Source organism: Phaseolus vulgaris, chromosome 7, assembly GCF_051622355.1.
Source record: "Phaseolus vulgaris cultivar YP4 chromosome 7, ASM5162235v1, whole genome shotgun sequence".
NCBI classification, from domain to species: Eukaryota; Viridiplantae; Streptophyta; class Magnoliopsida; order Fabales; family Fabaceae; genus Phaseolus; species Phaseolus vulgaris.
The window spans coordinates 58156242-58171820 of NC_143504.1; the positions used below are offsets into that span (position 1 = coordinate 58156242).

Below are 15579 nucleotides of genomic sequence, written 5' to 3' on the forward strand. Positions count from 1 at the left end.
AATACCTACTTAAAAAAAAATATTTTAAAATAACTGATTTAAAATATAGCTATTAAAAAATAGTGATGTATAATTTGGGTTTAAAATATGCATAAAATTGTAACAGCTTACAATCTTTTACTTTTATTGTTTATGTAGCATGCTGTTACAATCATACTAAATATTAGTGGAGTTTCAAATTTTAAATATTATACTTTTCAAGGTTAGTATTTAATTGCATTATTAAATGAGAACACTGGAAATTGTCTGAGTTGAATTTATATATATTAACTATATGGTATACTTTCAAGGAATAAGAGATAACTAAACCATTATCATCAACATATCATCACCAAGAAGATTTACCTTTATTATAAAGATACCACAAAACCATAAAATGAGGGGCAAGTGATGGCACACTTGTATATAGCATCATCCTTTATTCATTACATGGATATCTCAAATCATTTGCATCTTCAGGAGTGAACCATTACACTCAAAATTTATGAACAGAAAAGAATGAGAACATTAAATTTTTGTACCTAATTTATCTACACAAATATTCACAAACAGAGTTGGAGTGCTTGACAAGGGATCAAGCTGATGATACTCAGACTAGTCAAAGTCACTGTTTTGGAATGTATTTCTTACCTCATTGTCAAGTTTCTGCAACACAGTGAATTTTGTCATTGAAGACAATAATCCAAGTTAATGTATTAGTATGTCACACTAATGGAAAAGAAACTAAAGCAACACATTATTTTTAAAACTCTAGTATGTTGAAATTTAACTTCCAAATGGTTTTTAAGCCAAAAAAAAACAGAGAGAAACATTGTCCTTTATTTTTATATTTTGACCAAGAAAAAATTATCACAAGACAAAATTAGAAGTTGGTTTAGGTGTTCCATTTGAAATTCAAACACACCTGAAGTTTACAGAACTTGACATTTGTGAGATATGGGATAATGACTTCACAATGAATGAGACAATAATAATTTCAGAAATAATTTATTAGTATTTTCTCATTACTAAAATTGAACACACAACTAAAAAAACTGTTAGTACTTTTATTTAATTAATTTATAAAATTTATAGTTTTATTATAATTTGAGAGAAGTTAAATATAAAAAACATCATTTGTGTAATTATGAAAAAAGAATTTATAAATTAAAATCAGAAACAAATGAAAAGCATCTTAATCTTCTGTTAATGATATAGATATGTTACACTCACCGGACCACTCTATCGCGCCACCGTCCACGGCGGCTCCTGCAATCACCTTTGGCTCCCTCACTTTCTCCATCTTTTTCTCAGGTCCCTGCTTTATCCTCTCTCTTTCTTTCTTGATCTATTGAAATTTCAACTTCAATCTTATGATTCCGTACCATTTTGCGATTCTTCATATTTATTGGATACATCTCTCTTTTTTTGGGACAATTTCCTCATTTCACCTCCATTTGCGGTTTATTTTCAAAGATAAATCATTTCACCCAATTTTAGTTCTTTGTGCAGGGTTTGATGTTTTTAATTTTGCCAATTGCTTGCTATTCTACGATAATTTTTAGATCATGATTTACTCATAATTGCGTTTCACTTTCTTCAATGCTAAATTCAATGAATATTTGTGTGAAATTTAGAACCTTTGGCTGGGTTTAGAGTATTAGTTTCACTTGCAAATTGTTGTTTGGAACTAACTGTTCGCATTGTGTATGTGTGTGTTTAGCAGTAGTATGCCTTCACAGACAATTTTGACAAGGGTGGTTGAGAGGTTGAATGAGCATTAGAACCAGAAAGTACGCATACTAGCATTGTTTTGACAAATTTTTTGGAATTAAAATCAGAAAGTACGCACTTGGCAGTCCACTAATATTGCAGACTGCATACTAGCATCCAAGACTCTTTATGTAGGGCAGAAGAACAAGGGCACATTTCAACATTCAAGCTTCCTAGCAGGGGAGCCACATTGTCTGCTGGTAGACTAGTGGCAGAGGATGGTGTTCTTAAGATATGACAAAAACATAGACGCCATATTTTCATAACATATATTGTATATTGTTTTCCGTTTCTTTTTCTTTCTACTGACAATGGACTTTTTCAACTCCAAAGGTAGTTTGGCCTCACAGTGGGCATTATCTCCCAACAGAAGAAAATTTTGAGGAACTCATGTCATTCCTTATGGAGAATAATGTGGATCTTACAGATGTAAAGGTAAAATGACTAAATGGTAACTTTGCTTCAGTCTAAGATATAGCATCTGTCAATCTAAAACAAATTTCCATTCACCATTTGCATGGCTGAAGAAAATTAAACTCCACATTAACATAACTACATATTCACTATTATTTCATTGGTGTACTTAGAATCATGCATAGATTTTAACTTTAGCCATAACAACATGCATAGAAAATTAGCTAATTGCCATTTTCGTAACATCACTTAATGAAAATTCTTGTGGAATGCTGATTGCCATTTTCTTATATCCAGACAAATCCAGAAGAAGAAGATGGCATGGGCGAACTGAACCAAGATATCTTCCTACACAATCTTGTAGAGGCCATGAAACCTCCAAACACTGAAACAGAAAGTCCCAACTTATTAGCTGAAAAGCTTCCTGACTTGAGAAATGAGGGTTCTAATGCTCATTCAACCTCTCAACCACCCTTGTCAAAATTGTCTGTAAGATTAGGATCAAAAATAGCAAAAATTGAGATACCAAAAAGAGTCACACTGTCTGAAGTTTTTGGAGAGCAAGAAAACGGTCCCCGTACCCAATTTTATTCTCCAGTTACATCAGACTGTGGTTATGAGACAGCAGAAGAATCCTTTATAAATGAGGAAGAATTCATGGTTTCCAAATCAAACATGTTTGTTGAAAATCAAGATGAAGAAGATGAAAATACCATTCCAAAGGAGCAAATCTTGAAGAGGATAGATTCACACAAGGGAAGGAATTCATATCAATTGGCTAATCACTTGTCTACTAAATGGACAACAGGTGCAGGCCCTCGAATTGGTTGCATGAGAGACTACCCTCTAGAGCTGCAGAATTTGATTTTGGAGCAGCAACATTTGTCTCCAAGGAAAAGAACAACAGCTCCATCTCCCCGGATTCCATTTTTATCTCGCTTCAGCCCTCATGTTGCTTTTCCATCTTCTTTGCATGCTGCTCCAAGTGCCTTAATCAGCTAGTGTATCAGCTGACAATACATAGGATGAAGTGGCAATTAAAAGATGCCACTTCTGCTGAGAAAATGACACAGGAATTCTTTTTGCAATGCTTTTTAGTGCCATTCTTCAAACCATATAGTTTTTGTAGGTCATGTGATAGATGAGGAACAAAAGAACTTTGTATGTTCTGGTTCCAAATGAGGAAAGAAACTGATTGGCCTCTTTCATCCAATCTAGATTGAGATAATAGCAACTAGCAAATCATTAATAACATGTATAGTTATGCAGCAAATTTCTCAAATCCCCACCTCTGTGTTATCCTTCAAAGTATCTACTCTATTTATCTTATATATGATAGCATGAAAGGGAATAGACAATATGAAATAGGTAGAGTCAGAATATATTAATTATCACCGACAACAAAATTGTTACCGAGTGGTTTCAATTCTTAATATCTATAAAGAAACACCCTGATTAGGTTGAGATGTGTACAATATGATGAATGCATTTGGTGTTGGTGATTTAGTTTCTTAAGAACTGAACAAGTCTAACTCAACATTACAACACCAACTTCTAAAGTGAGGTTTTTATTCACTTATATACTATAAATTGACATTATCTCTAGTTGATATGGATCTTCAAGACATTCTTTCATGTCTTAAGAAGTGAATTTTAAGTCTAACTCAACTTACAAAACCAACTTGTAAGGTGAAATTTGTACCAATTTATATACTATAAATTGACTTTATCTCTAGTAGACGTGAGATGAGACGTCCTAACAGAGTTGAAAGTTGCTACACTTGTTTTCTAAGTATGTTGTTTGTGGCTGCTATTATAAAGAAGAGTTCCAAACAAAAGAAAAACATTAATTTCAAGCAACTAATTCCTCAAAAAATAAAACACAGCCCTGCTTTCAGTTATTATTGTGTAGAAAATTTTGGCTAGAAACATAAAAAGATTAGGTTACATCTACCTCCAAAATTTTATATGCAAAAAATTTATAATATATAATCTCTAGAACATGTACTTAGTTTTCACTCCTTTATTTTCTATCAAATCCTGCATTATCTTCCATTTCCAGGCATTCATTATTGCAATTATTCATTCTTTAATCACTTTTAAAGAATTTAATCACTTTTAAAGTCTTCTTTCTTCTTTACAAATTTGACACATTACTTCTTAAAAGGCTTTTGCAATTAAGTAGCCAGTGGAACCACAGATGTTCTTGTTAATCTTCCTCTGTTATCTATAATGAAAACAAATTCATTTTTCTGTAAGACTTTCCTTTTTTTGCCAACACCAAAATTGTCTTCCTATTCTCTGTAACTTAAATTAAGATTGATTGATAAGTTTAGAAAAAAATTTCACCTTAAAGTTAGTATAATAGAGCAATGTATAAAATCACAAATGTATAAAGATTCATTATTATGAACCACAGTTGTGATAAAAGTAGTAAGCTTAAATATAATTTTTTAGTTTTTGATAAATTATTGAATTTCATTTTTTTGTACTTAATAATTTTTCTTTAACTTTTTTTTTGCTTGTGATAATTTTTTTCAGTTAAATTGTAATAATGAAATAAATAACTTAGATGACAAAAATAAAATAAAAATGTACTAGGGATAATTTTTTTAAAATATTTATTAAAAATAAAAAAGGAATAATTTATGAAGAATAGAAAACATATTTCAAGAAAAACATTATGAAATTTTATCACAATAATAGCGAGGAAAATTTGTGTCTATCTACTATTTGAAAATATTAAATGAAAGTTACATCCTTATAATTTTGAAATAAATACAGTTTTCTTATATTTTTAATAAATTAATATTTGTACTCTATCTAATTTTTAAATAATCATTTATCTCTCTTATCTAACATATTTTTTAAAACTTGAATTAAAAAAATATTTGCTCAAAAATATAATTTAATGATATTTTAATATTAATTTTCATAGTTTTTATTTAAAGTGTTACTTAATACAATATTTTAAAATATAAGAGGTAAATTAAACATTAAAATATATAAGTAAGCGGATAATAAAAATAATAACGTACTTAGAAAATGGATTTAATTACAACTATAAAGTATTTTCAATTTATTTATTTTCAAAATTTAAAATAACAGTATTATTTATTTATTAAATATAAGTTCATTTTAAGGTTTCATTAATTAAGTTCACTTTTTTTTTAAGTTTATTCTCAAAATGTATTTATTATGTATATTTATCATTGTTTTTTAAAATTTTCGCAGCTTATCCACTATTACATACGTAATAATATGCTGATATATGTTAAAAAAAACATTGTTCTATCTTAAAATTTCAATTAAAATCACACTCAAATGATGAGCCACAAAATGGATTCAATTTCGTTTCTACATTTTTCAATATTGCACCAAATACTCTTAACAAAAGCTCTTTTCACACTTCTCTGTTTGTGTTAATGTTCTCGTCGAATCCAATAAATAATAATAAATATTAATTAATATACTCATCTTTTCTTTAAAGAACTATAAAAATAATAACAAAATAATAAATAAATAAAATGACAACAACATTAAGTTAGAAAATTCCAACAATGTAACAGATTATCACATTAAGAAAGGAAATCAAATCTCACATACAGAAAGTAAAAAGCATCCACAAGCCTTATTCTTATCACGTTATGGCATCTTTCTTTTTTTTTGTCAAAGCTCAACCTGCTCTTCATTATACTCTTCATCATACTCTTCTTCATCTACTGATCGATTATGATAACGATTAGTACCAACTTTTTGAGGATAAGGATCACCTTGTGGATCACCAAGAGGCAGAATGCCTTTTAAAGATGACCAACCATCAACGATGGGCTTCACATCATCCAGAATGCAGAGTGTATGTTTTGCTCAAACACAGTGTTTTCTAGGACGGGAAACGTTCTACGAATAGCAGAAAATGATAGTATCTTGTCATTGGCATAGTCAAGGTAGACACAATAGCATTCAGAGAAGATATATGCTTTGTAGTCTTCAGTGTCAAATGAACATTTTATTCCATATGCTGAAAATGACGAATGCTCAAGTGATGGAAAGTCATAACAAATCCAATCCAAATCTCTCAAAATCTTATCATTTGTCCGTGTCTGTTGTCCAGGAGTGTAATACAACCGCATGTACTTGTCTTGTAAGAAGAAATAAACTTCATTTGTACTTGAAGAACGAAATGCAGAATTTATATAAGGTTCTACCTCTAGTTCTTCAGAAAAATAGTCATCTTCTCCCTCTATTTCTTCAAATAAATAGTCATAAGCGTCAAAAGCAGCATCTGGATTCATTCCCATACCTGCACAATATAATCACCTATTTATACTGTTATGGGGTGGGAAGTTCTTACCCTTGTTTCAAGGAAAAGGGATTGATAAATAGGATCTAACAAGTAAAACCAAAACAAAAATCATGTACACCAAAATCATCATAAACCCTAATAACACACTAAAATAAGTCATTGTTCCAAGGGTCATATCAAATTTATCATCAAAACCAACCAACTCAACAAGCATATCATACATCACTAGCCAAATGGAAAACATTAGGGTCATAAACAGCAATCCAAATACAGTGTTACGGCAAAAACCTCAAAATAAGACGTAAATCAAATTCAGTTACACACGTGTATAATGCAAACCATGAGCGGATCAAAAGGATCAGCAGAAGCAGAATCACAATCGTAAAATAAGGAAAAAAAAGATAGAATTCGAGGAAAATGAAAATGAAAAAAGCAAAGAAATAATTAGCACCCGAAACATTATCAACCAACCTTCTATAATTCAGATTTCTAATGAACAAAACAAGCCTTTAAATTCAATGCAGAACTCAGAAACACGGTACCTGATATTAAGAAAGGGTAGCAGCCGCAACTCTCTTCAAACTCGCACGGATAGAGATAACAAACCCTAGTTATTGAAATACGAAGAAACCTTAAGAATCACAAAATACGAACGAAGATTAGAAGAAGAAGAAGAAGAAGATTGTTGTGAGAACGAAGGGGAAGAACTTTTTTAGAACTCTCTCTTCAATGTTATGTAACTAATAACTTACTAAGAAGCTCGGGGAAGAAGAATTTTTTTTTTGAGCCCAATGTTTTAATTAATTACTTTTTGCACCCATATTTTTTTAGTACGTAACTAATAAGTTATGTGTAAAATGATAAAAATGTTTTTTTTTGGTGTAGGTTAAAATGTATTTTGAATTTGAAATTTAAAAATACATTTGATTTGGATTGTCAGAATATTTTTCTTGAATGTGGATTTTTGGAATATATTTCTAAATTTAAATTTTTATAATTTTTTTTTTGAATTTTTATTTTCCACGATTTTCTTCTAAAATATTTTTATAGATTTTTTTTCCAGAATTTTTGGCAGAGGAATCCATCACTCAAACAACCTAGCATTCTTCTATGGTCACCACCACTTACCTTAGATTATGTTTTTCTTTTTTTTTTCCTAAATAATAACAACAATAATATTATATAGTTTATTATTTATATAAAAAAAAATCAAAAATTATGATAAACATTGTTTTTATTATTTTCACATTAGATGAACACATAAACTTTAAAAAAAAATAAAACATCAAAAAGCCAACAAAAAATGTAAGATAAAACAATGGTTTTTTTTAACATATCACAGCATATTATTACATATTTAAAGGTCGATAAGCTGCGGAAAATTACAAAAATAATGATAAATATACATTTTGAGAATAATTTTTTTTTAAAAGGTGAACTGAATTAATGAAACCTTAAAATGAACTTATATTAAATAAATAAATAATACTGTTATTTTAAAATTTGAAAATAAATAAATTAAAAATACTAATTAAATCCATTTTCTAAGTACGTTATTATTTTTATTATCCGCTTACTTATATATTTTAATGTTTAATTTACCTTTTTTTATTTGAAAATATTGTATTAAGTAACACTTAAATAAAAACTATGAAAACTAATATTAAAATATCATTAAAGTATATTTTTGATAAAATATTTTTTTAATTCAAGTTTTAAAAAATATGTTAGATAAGAGAGATAAATGTTTATTTAAAAATTAGATAGAATACAAATATTAATTTATTAAAAATATAAGAAAACTGTGTATTTATTTTAAAATTATAAGGATGTAAGTTTTATTTAATATTTTCAAATAAAAGATAGACACAAATTTTCCTCGCTATTATGATAAAATTTCATAATGTTTTTCTTCAAATATGTTTTTTATTCTTCATAAAATATTATTTTTTATTTTAATAAATATTTAAAAAAATTATCTCTAGTACATTTTTATTTTATTTTTTTCATCTAAGTTATTTTATTTCATTATTACAATTTAACTGAAAACAATTATCACAAGCAAAAAAAAAAACAGTTAAAGAAAAATTATTAAGTACAAAAAAAATTGAAATTCAATAATTTATCAAAAACTAAAAAATTGTATTTAAGCTTACAACTTTTATTACCACTGTGGTTCATAATAATAAATCTTCATACATTTATAGTTTTATACATTGCTCTATTAAACTAAATAGATCAACAAATATGTAATATCATAATAAAAATAAAAATGTAATACAACAAGTATAACAATTGCAATATTCTAATTTTTGCATCTTAATTAGAAATTCAAATTTTATTTAAAGTAATTAAGTTGTACAATATTAATGAATTTCTGATGAATAATTTAAAGTTTTAAAAAAACTTTAGATAGATCAATTTAATGTTTTTTAAAATATAAATGTTTTTAGATTAATTTATAAATAATGATAGCATGATATTAACTCATTCTAAAAAAAAAAAATTTGGAATATTCTAGAAATTTTATTTATTTCAAATTTTCATTTAATTGGATATGGTTTTGAAATTTATAAAAGAGTGTTCTCCTAACATAAACATGAATTTTATGATCCTGAAAAATAATAATAGAGATAAAGCATGATTAGTCAAAATTTATATTGCAAGAAAACAATGACAAAGCAAATGATAAAGGAATACTTAAAAGATTAAACACTCAAAAAGCTATAATAAAAAAAACCAAGCATACAAAAGAAGGAAAAGATGATATTGGTGCTTGAACATACACCTGGATAAGTTTCACAAAGATGGAAATAAAGTAAAAAAATAAAAAATAAAAACTGAAAAATGTATAATTGGAAAAAAGTTGGAAACCTAAATACTTAAAAGATAAAATTAGTCTTTATTTAAAATTTTGAATAATTTAAAAATTTTATTTACGTAAGACATTAAATATTCAGGATTTTTTTCTTTAGCAATTTCGAATAATTTTTAAATTTTAATTTATTTTGGATTTTTATTTAAGTAGTACATTAAATGATTTAAATTTTGTATTTATTTAAGATTTTGAAAATTTTAAAAATTTTATTTATTTTACATTATGATTTAAGTAGGAAATATAATAATTTAAGATTTTAAAAAACTTAATTTTTATTAATTTTAGATTTTTTGTTTAAGAATGAAATTAAATAATTTAGGAATTTTTTAACTATTAATTTTTTATTTAAGAATGACACTGTTTTTGGATTGTATTAACTTAGGATTTTGAAAAAATTATAAATTTTATTTATTTTAGAGTTTTATTTAAGTAGGACATAAAATAATTTAAGATTTTTATTTAAATATGACATAAAATAAGTTAAAATTTGATTTTTTTTAGAATTTTGAAAAATTTAGGAATTTTACTTATTTTACATTTTTATTTAAGTAGAACATGCAATAATTTAGGATTTGTATTTATTTAGAAATTTGAATAATATAAAAATCATATTTATTGAAAAAAAAAATTAAGTAGGACATAGATTTGTATTTATTAAAGATTTTGAATAATTTATGAATTTCATTTATTCCAAAAAATTTATTTAAGAATTTCAATAATTTTGAAATTTTATTTAGGATTTTCAATAATTTGGAATTTAATTTATTTTGAATTTTTATTTAAGTAAAATATTAAATATTTTAGATTTTGTATTTACTTAGGATTCTAAAAATTTTATAATTTTTTTTTTAAATTATTATTCAAGTAGAAAATAAAATAATTTAGAATTTGTATTTGTTTAGGATTTTGAAAAACTTAGAAATATTATTAATTTTAGATTTTTATCCAATAGAAATTTAAATAATTTAGTATATGGATATATTTAGAATTTTGAAATTTAATTAATTTAAATTTTTATTTAAAAATGACATTATATAATTTAAAATATTTATCAATTTTCAATTAAATATTTAGAAATTTTATTTATTTTACATTATTATTTAAGTAAGAAATATAATAATTTAAGATTTTGAAAAACTTAGAAATTTTAGATATTTTTTTGAGAATGAAATTAAATAATTTAGGAATTTTTTTAACTATTGATTTTTTATTTAAGAATGACAGAATTTTTTTTTTATTATATTAACTCAGGATTTTTAAAAACTTATAAATTTTATTTTTTCTAGATTTTTATTCAAGTAGAACATGCATTAATTTAAGATTTGTATTTATTTAGAAGTTTGAATAATATAGAAATCTTATTTATTGAAAAAAAAGTAATTAGGACATTAAATAATTTAGATTTGTATTTATTTAAGATTTTGAATAATTTATGAATTTTATTTATTTCAAAAATTATATTTAGGAATTTCAATAATTTTTAAATTATATTTAGGATTTTCAATAATTTTGAAATTTAATTTATTTTGGATTTTTATTTAATTAGAACATTAAATAATTTATATTTTATATTTATTTTGGATTTTAAAAAAGTTAAATTTTTTATTTCTTTTAAATTATTATTTAAGTACAAAATAAAATAATTTAGGATTTGAAAAAACTTAAAAATCTTATTAATTTTAGATTTTTATCCAAGACAAATTAAGTAATTTAGTATATGAATATTTTATATTTTATTTAAATATGACATTAAATAATTTTAAATTTTTATTTAAGAATGATATTTAATTTTTGGACTTATATTTATTTAGGATTTTAAAAACTTATAAATTTTATTTAGCTTAGATTTTTATTTATTTAGGATTTTGAAAATTTTAAAATAATTTTTTTATTTCATATTTTTAATTTTAATTACCATTAATTATTTTATTTTATTGATTAATTTGCCAATATTATAATTTATAATGTGTTCATAAAATCAGATGGAAAGAAAATCAAACACATTAAACTTCTTATGATTTGTTAGTCTTTACCGTATTCCATTACATTTGTTTATACATTCATATAAAATGAAATTAACTTCACGTGTTATGATTTGAAAATCTTAATTTATGATTTAAATTTAAATTATGGTTTAAGTGTATATTTGTTTTAGTGTATTAACAAAAACATGCTGGTAGAAGATTTGACAAGAAAACAATATATTACATGAAGAGCGTATTTGGAAATGAATATATTGGTTAAACATATACACCAATGTTTTGGAATCCAACATTTCAACATCGTACACCAATGTACATTACTCTTATATAAACATACATGATAAGCAAACAGGAACCATACCTTCTCAGAATTTCTATAATATCATTTTCACTAGTATTAATCACCAAACAAATTATATTACATCAATTCATGTGAAAATACCTTTTAAGCACTAAGATCTACTTAACAACTTTTCTTGAGATACATCTTATATGTAAGAAAAAACGTAAACTAAATAACTACACCATACAATTAGTAGATCAAACAGAAAAATACAACATCAATAGACCTTTGAACAAATCCAAACTAAATAGCAGCACAAAAACATATTCAAAACAGTTTGGATAATCAGGAACTAGAAACTTAATAACAGCCAGATTAGAATATTGTCTAAAATTTCATAAATACCTCTACTTCTAGTACATTTGATGAAGATTGTGAATAGAGAAAGGCTGACAAAGTCTTCTAAACCTCGTCTCAACCTCACAGGTAAAAAATACCCTAAACCCTAAACCCATACCTTTTATATATTCATTTTGGACAATTAGAAAACATTCATACGTAAAGCATTTTCCGATTGAGAGGATTTTCCGATTGAGAGCATTTTCGTTCATCAGTTCATTTTGCAGGTAAGAAGTCTCGATTTTTATATCTTAGGTTTTTAATTTATCATTCTTTAACTTTATGCAAATGGTTTCTGTACCTGAGTGGAGAGATGGGGCCCAGGCACGGTCGGTTGAAGTAGTATAACTGCGGTCGATCGTTCCTTCTTGTCGGGCGGGGGAGGGTACCTGTGAAGGCACTCCGACGCTCAAGTAAGTATGAGATTCCAAGTGTGGTTTAGTAAGTGAATGAAAACGTACCTTTCTCTGGCTTGAGCACTGTATTTATAGGATTGCCTAATGGGCCTTCTCTCTCTTGGGCCAAGGGTGGTTGTGGATAGGTCTCACAAGTCGTGCTCCGGAATACCTGGGGAAAACGCGTATTTCTTATTCTTCGGAGGTGTATCTTAACCACCTTAGCTTGTTACATAAATGTGTCGTTCGGTGCCTGCCGGTACACTTGCCCCCCAGGCTCGAGGTGAATGGAAGCCGAAGAGTCGTAATGATTGTTGTGCCTTTCGAGTTGTCAGACATTAAATTTAACGGAATGACGGGACGTTCGCATTAGCGAAGAATATTTTCGGTTAGGCATCGAACAAACGGCCTGCCTGTATGGAGCACCCGTGGAGGACGACCGGTACGACATAGAAAAAATAGTTGATGGAAAGCTGGTGCCGGCCAACCCCGATGATAATTTAGATGAGGAGGCCGAGGTGGAGACCCCTGGCCCACAGCCGGACGCCTCTTTTGAAGAGTTAATGAACAATGTGCCATAGAAAATTGTTGGACCCGACATGTGGGCAATACACACTTGCATAAATAATTCTGATTACATTAAATAAATAAGATAATTTTGATGCGGAACGAGGCATAGATAATTCTGATTACATTAAAGTAATAAGATAATTCTGAAGCCGAACGACGCATAGATAATTCTGATTACATTAAAGTAATAAGATAATTCAGATGCCGAACGAGGCATTAATAATTATGATTACATTTAAGTAATAAGATAATTCTGATGCCGAACGAGGTATAAATAATTCTGATTACATTAAAGTAATAAGATAATTCGGATGCCGAACGAGGCATAAATAATTTCGAATAATTCTGATGCCGGACGAGGCATAAATAATTCTGATTACATTAAAGTAATTAGATAATTCTGATGCCGAACGAGGCATAAATAATTCCGAATAATTCTGATGTCGGACGAGGCATAAATATTCTGATGCCGAACGAGGCATAAATAATTCCGATTACATTAAAGTAATAAGATAATTCGGATGCCGAACGAGGCATAAATAATTCCGAATAATTCTGATGCCGAACGAGGCATAAATAATTCCGATTACATTAAAGTAATAAGATAATTCTGATGCCGAACGAGGCATAAATAATTCCGATTACATTAAAGTAATAAGATAATTCGGATGCCGAACGAGGCATAGATAATTCTGATTACATTAAAGTAATAAGATAATTCTGATGCCGAATGAGGCATAAATAATTCTGAATAATTCTGATGCCGAACGAGGCATAAATAATTCCGATTACGTTAAAGTTATAAGATAATTCTGATGCCGAACGTGGCAGAAATTGAGAGTAATAAAAGGAATAGGGGACTTGGATTTTGATTTATAGTGTCTCGTTAAAACCTTCTCGGTCGTAAACCCTCCTTAGGGAAAAACCGACTGAGTGAGGAAAGAGTACACTTTCATTAAGTTCAACTGTAATAAAATTTGAGATGCGTGTTATTCCACGTTCTCGGTATGTCCTTCCCAGACAAATGTTCTAAATAATAGGCTCCACCGACTGTTGTGTCTGCTATGCGGAATGGTCCTTCCCAATTGCCCGGGCGCTACTCCGCATTCGCCATACTAAGTCGCCTTTGTGGAACATTCTTGGTTTCACCTTGGATTGGTTCGGACGGTTCGTTCGGTCTCGACTTCTCTTTCTTTGCTCGGGGTTTGGTCTTTGAGGACTCCGGATCCGACTGCTTTGAACCGTTGGTGGTAATCAATGTGTTCCTCGATTTGCATGAATTTGGTTGCTCGAGTTCGAAGGTCTTCCATGTCTTGAGGCGGCTTCTTGATGAGACTTTCAGTAAAACGGCTCGGCCGGATGGCCGAGACCAAATGGTGCAATGCAACTTCCTGCTTGAGCCCTCGGATGTTCATACATGCTTTGTTGAACCTATCTAAAAAGGTTCTGAGAGATTCACCTTTTTCTTGTTGTACTGCTAGGAGAGACATGGAGGACATGTGATGCGGTCGGCTGGTGGCATACTGAGTAGAGAATTTTACGGCTAAGACGTCGAAGTCTTCAATGGAATTCGGAGACAGCTCTGTAAACCAAGTAAGAGGTTCTCCCTGGAGCGACGTGGGGAATACTTTACACCACACATTGTTATCTGTGGTATACAAAGTCATTTGCGTCTTGTAAACATTTAAATGCTCGTCCGGGTCGGTCGAGCCGTCATAGAGTTTAATGGCGAGGCCTCTCCATTTGTCAGGAAGTGGTGTGGTGATGATTTCGTCTGTAAAAGGATGAGCCCTTTTACTTGACTTTCTTTCGACTGTTTTAGCTGTGGAAGCAGGATTGGTGTCGGCCGGTGTAGGTATGTGATTGGCCTTCTCCTTCGGGATTATCTACCTGTCGCTGGAGTCGCGCATTCTGCTCTCTCAATAAGGCGATTTCCTCCTCTTGGCGGCGTCTATCCTCTTCGTGTTGACGACGGTCTTCCATCCCCTTTTGCCGCAGTTCCTCCATCTGAGTTTGGAGGGTTTGAATCATAGTCATCTGTCCTGCCATAGCGTCGTTGTTGTTCCTTGTTGCAACCATTATAGCTTTAAATATTGAAATCTTGCCTCGGCCCCACGGTGGGTGCCAATTGTACCTGAGTGGAGAGATGGGGCCCAGGCACGGTCGGTTGAAGTAGTATAACTACTGACGTGTCGATCTTCTTCTCATTCGGTCGATCGTTCGTTCTTGGTGTCCCATTCGGTCGGGCGGGGGAGGGTACCTGTGAAGTCACTCCCACGCTCAAGTATGAGATTCCAAGTGTGGTTTAGTAAGTGAATGAAAGCGTACCTTTCTCTGGCTTGAGCACTTTATTTATAGGATTGCCTAATGGGCTTTCTGTCTCTTGGGCCAAGGGTGGTTGTGGATAGGTCTCACAAGTCGTGCTCCGGAATACCCGGGGAAAACGCGTATTCCTTATTCTTCGGAGGTGTATCTTAACCACCTTAGCTTGTTACATAAATGCCCTCATATTTATTGAGTGCGATCGGTCGGTCGGCCACATGTGTTGTTCGGTGCCTGCCGGTACACTTCTGTGAATGAAATTGGTTTAGATTTAGAAC

At 29.2% G+C, this 15579-nt stretch overlaps 2 protein-coding genes across 4 annotated transcripts; one reads left to right on the top strand and one right to left on the bottom strand.

The window, feature by feature from the left end:
• Positions 1 to 1151: 1151 nt before the first annotated feature.
• LOC137830686 (IQ domain-containing protein IQM6) lies at positions 1152 to 3448 on the top strand. Of its 3 annotated transcripts, XM_090304481.1 has the most exons (4): positions 1152 to 1293; positions 1706 to 1952; positions 2086 to 2187; positions 2464 to 3448. In XM_090304481.1, exons 3-4 carry the CDS (start codon positions 2143 to 2145, stop codon positions 3166 to 3168), a joined length of 750 nt encoding a protein of 249 aa, XP_090160607.1. In that variant the 5' UTR covers positions 1152 to 1293; positions 1706 to 1952; positions 2086 to 2142; the 3' UTR covers positions 3169 to 3448. The 3 variants fall into 3 exon arrangements, with proteins under 3 accessions (XP_090160607.1, XP_068494254.1, XP_090160608.1); XM_068638153.2 differs by having other exon boundaries at positions 1706 to 2187; XM_090304482.1 differs by lacking the exon at positions 1706 to 1952 and having other exon boundaries at positions 1157 to 1293.
• A 10676-nt stretch (positions 3449 to 14124) lies between these two features.
• On the bottom strand, positions 14125 to 14646 carry LOC137829471 (uncharacterized). Its single transcript, XM_068636272.2, has one exon. It carries the CDS (start codon positions 14644 to 14646, stop codon positions 14125 to 14127), a length of 522 nt encoding a protein of 173 aa, XP_068492373.2.
• Positions 14647 to 15579: the final 933 nt, after the last annotated feature.